The sequence below is a fragment of the Laccaria bicolor genome, genomic scaffold, assembly GCF_000143565.1.
Source record: "Laccaria bicolor S238N-H82 LACBIscaffold_79 genomic scaffold, whole genome shotgun sequence".
In the NCBI taxonomy this organism is placed as follows: domain Eukaryota; kingdom Fungi; phylum Basidiomycota; class Agaricomycetes; order Agaricales; family Hydnangiaceae; genus Laccaria; species Laccaria bicolor.
In genome coordinates this window covers 117287-119966 of record NW_001889950.1, presented here as the reverse complement: position 1 = coordinate 119966, position 2680 = coordinate 117287, and the positions used below count along the sequence as shown (strand labels likewise).

Here is a 2680-nt window from a genome sequence, read left to right as displayed (position 1 = left end):
TTGAAAATTGGTAGAATGACGGGTATTTATATGCTTTACTATTTTATATAACCCGTTTATTTTCAGAGTAATAATGGTTGAGATATAAATGGTTTATATTGGTATAATAAATTATATGCAAAAAAACCGGTCTGGATCGGTCTGAACTGGTATCATGGACCGCAAAAGACCGGTCCTAGGTGGTTCGGTTCGGTTCCCTCAATATCTGGGTCGGTCCTGGACCGGTTGCGGTCCACGGTTGCGCGTTTTCGGGGCAAAAAACCGGACTGAACTGAACCTTTAAACCCTAGAATAGATGCTCGAGTTAAATCAGTATACACCAACCAGATTAGAGATTCGAGAGATGATATGTTAGATAAAATGGCTACTCGAATTGATACACTGTTGGGTAATAAGGTGCTGGCACAGGTGGCACGTCCATCGGTACAAGAAGTTGACATAGTCAACAATATGAAAAACATTCTGTCATATTTTGAGGGACAGCAAGGTCAAGGTCAAGAAGCTGCAAGTTATGTAGCTACTAGACGCAGTCAAGCTGATACTCAGGGACAGCAGGGTTTCTTGTAGGTTCAAGGATTGAGCGATCTGGTAGGAATGCGGTCAATACCAGAAGTAAGAAAGCTCTTGAGAACCAAACTAAAGCCAAAAACCACAGACAATTAGCAGAATTCAAAGATTCTGATGATGAGCAAGAAGAAGAAATTGAAGAAGTGGAGGAAGAAATTCCTCCTGTAGTAATTAAGAAAACCCAGAAAGCTATACCAAAACCGAAAGAGAAGCCTAAACCACTTCTCCCAAGGGATGATGAAGAGGAGGATCCAGTGCATAGGCATAAACAGTTACCATACTTAAATATTCCTGACCTGAATGATCCAAGACAAAAAGAAGAAATAAAGGTTGATAATTTTGAGCCAATTATTGATACTGAGAAAAGACCTGTTTCTTATAAACACCAAGCACGTGTTTTCAACAAAAAGTTACAGAAAGTTTCCCTAAAGGCAATTGAACCCATACAACTGATTTGTCCTATTGACATGGAGTGTACAACTGCCTCTTGTAAATTTTGACACATTGGAGTATATACTCCAATGTGATATACCTTTGGTGACCCTGATTAAAGGGTCATCAATTCTTAAGAATGTTGCTGCATTGACTGGAGAATGTACAACATGTCACTCAATGTATTATGCTGACCATCAAATACATCATAATAGAGGCAGTCAGACAGAAATATTTCTGAACTCAGCTAAATACCTCCAAATTGGAAGCAATATTTGGGTTGACACAATCTTTTCAAATGCACTATTGAATGGCATGTACTCATTTCATGCATCTGCAAACACCTATACACAGTATTGGAACAATAGCTTTGGAGTTATTGACCCTCACAACACATTCAAATTCAGTCGAAAACAAGTTTGGCAAGCTTTTGTGCAGCATTCTATTTTTGAAACCCAACCTAACATTGCTATTGATGATCTTACTCAACATGCATTTGTTGTTCTTGGTAAAAATGGTGAAATACCAGGTGCAAGAGAACATACTTGTTCTGAATGTACTAAGCCATTCAAATGAGCAATGTGGGATACAGAGCGGATTCCAGGTACACTTGATGTTAATATGTTAACTTTGGATGGTGTTGTTATGGGTCCACAGGTTTGTTTATTTAATTTGGGTTGGTTTTGATTTGATATTGATTCTCTGCTTAGATTTGTGCTTTTGATGATTGCACCAATGACCTTCTCAATGCTCATGGTGGTGCACTCTGTGCAACACATGAAGCTTTACTTGCAAATAAATGTTGTGTGGTTGGCTGTTCTAAATACAAGATTCAAGGAACACAAGCTTGTGCTGAACATGTTGCTGACTGGAAGAAAAGTATTCATGATTGCAGTAAAGCCACCATTAATGGTATTCGGTGTGTTCTTCAACGTCCTGGTGAACGACAAGAGTGGCCAAACATCTTTGATGCTGCTATTCAGCTGCCACATGATGATGAGGTTGAGACTGAAAATCCTCAACCCACCATAAAACGAAAGACCTATTTCTCACCCAATCACTCATATTGTGTTGAAACAGCATGTTCACCATGTGGAGTTGTCATTGCATGGACCAAATTTCCAAAATCTGAATCTCCAACTAACATTCTTAATTGGCTTGATGAATTGTTTCCTAACAAGGAAGATCGGCCTTCTTATATATGCATTGACAAAGCATGTCAAGTTTTCAAAACAGCTGTTGGAAGTGAGAGATGGAAAGACTGGACAGACACAACTTGTTTTATTATTGACACATATCACTACAACAATCACTGTGCCAAAGATGAAATTTGTTGGAAATGGTGTAATCCTGCACCAAAAGATGGTAGTGCACCAAATCTTGTGGGAGAAACAATTGATGAGGATGGCAATCTTATTCAATGGAGAGAATTTAACACTCAAGTCTGTGAACAGCTTAATGCATGGCTTGCTGGTTATGAATCTATTTTGAAGCAAATGACATTTCAAATTTTCAATTGGTTTATACATACTATGCTTGTTTACCATGTCAAGCATGTGCTTGCCAAGATGACATCTATGGAGGATGATGAATCAGCAGATGAAGAAAGCAGTGATGAAGAAAGTAGTCATGAAGAAAGCAATCAGGAGGAAGAAATGGATTCAAAAAGTGAAAGTGGTTC

General features: G+C 38.5%; 2 protein-coding genes across 2 annotated transcripts in view; one reads left to right on the top strand and one right to left on the bottom strand.

The window, feature by feature from the left end:
* Positions 1 to 3: 3 nt before the first annotated feature.
* On the bottom strand, positions 4 to 440 carry LACBIDRAFT_316855 (uncharacterized protein; the record flags this gene model as incomplete). The annotated part of the gene is made up of 1 exon (XM_001890081.1): positions 4 to 440. One exon carries the CDS (start codon positions 438 to 440, stop codon positions 153 to 155), a length of 288 nt encoding a protein of 95 aa, XP_001890116.1. The 3' UTR covers positions 4 to 152.
* A 1138-nt stretch (positions 441 to 1578) lies between these two features.
* The window catches only part of LACBIDRAFT_335228 (uncharacterized protein), a gene marked incomplete at both ends in the record, with an annotated part of 1561 nt that continues 459 nt past the window's right edge, over positions 1579 to 2680 (top strand). Inside the window, 2 exons of the mRNA XM_001890104.1 lie at positions 1579 to 1656; positions 1710 to 2676. Coding sequence (XP_001890139.1) covers positions 1579 to 1656; positions 1710 to 2676 — 1045 coding nt within the window. The remainder of the gene's footprint in view (positions 1657 to 1709; positions 2677 to 2680) is intronic.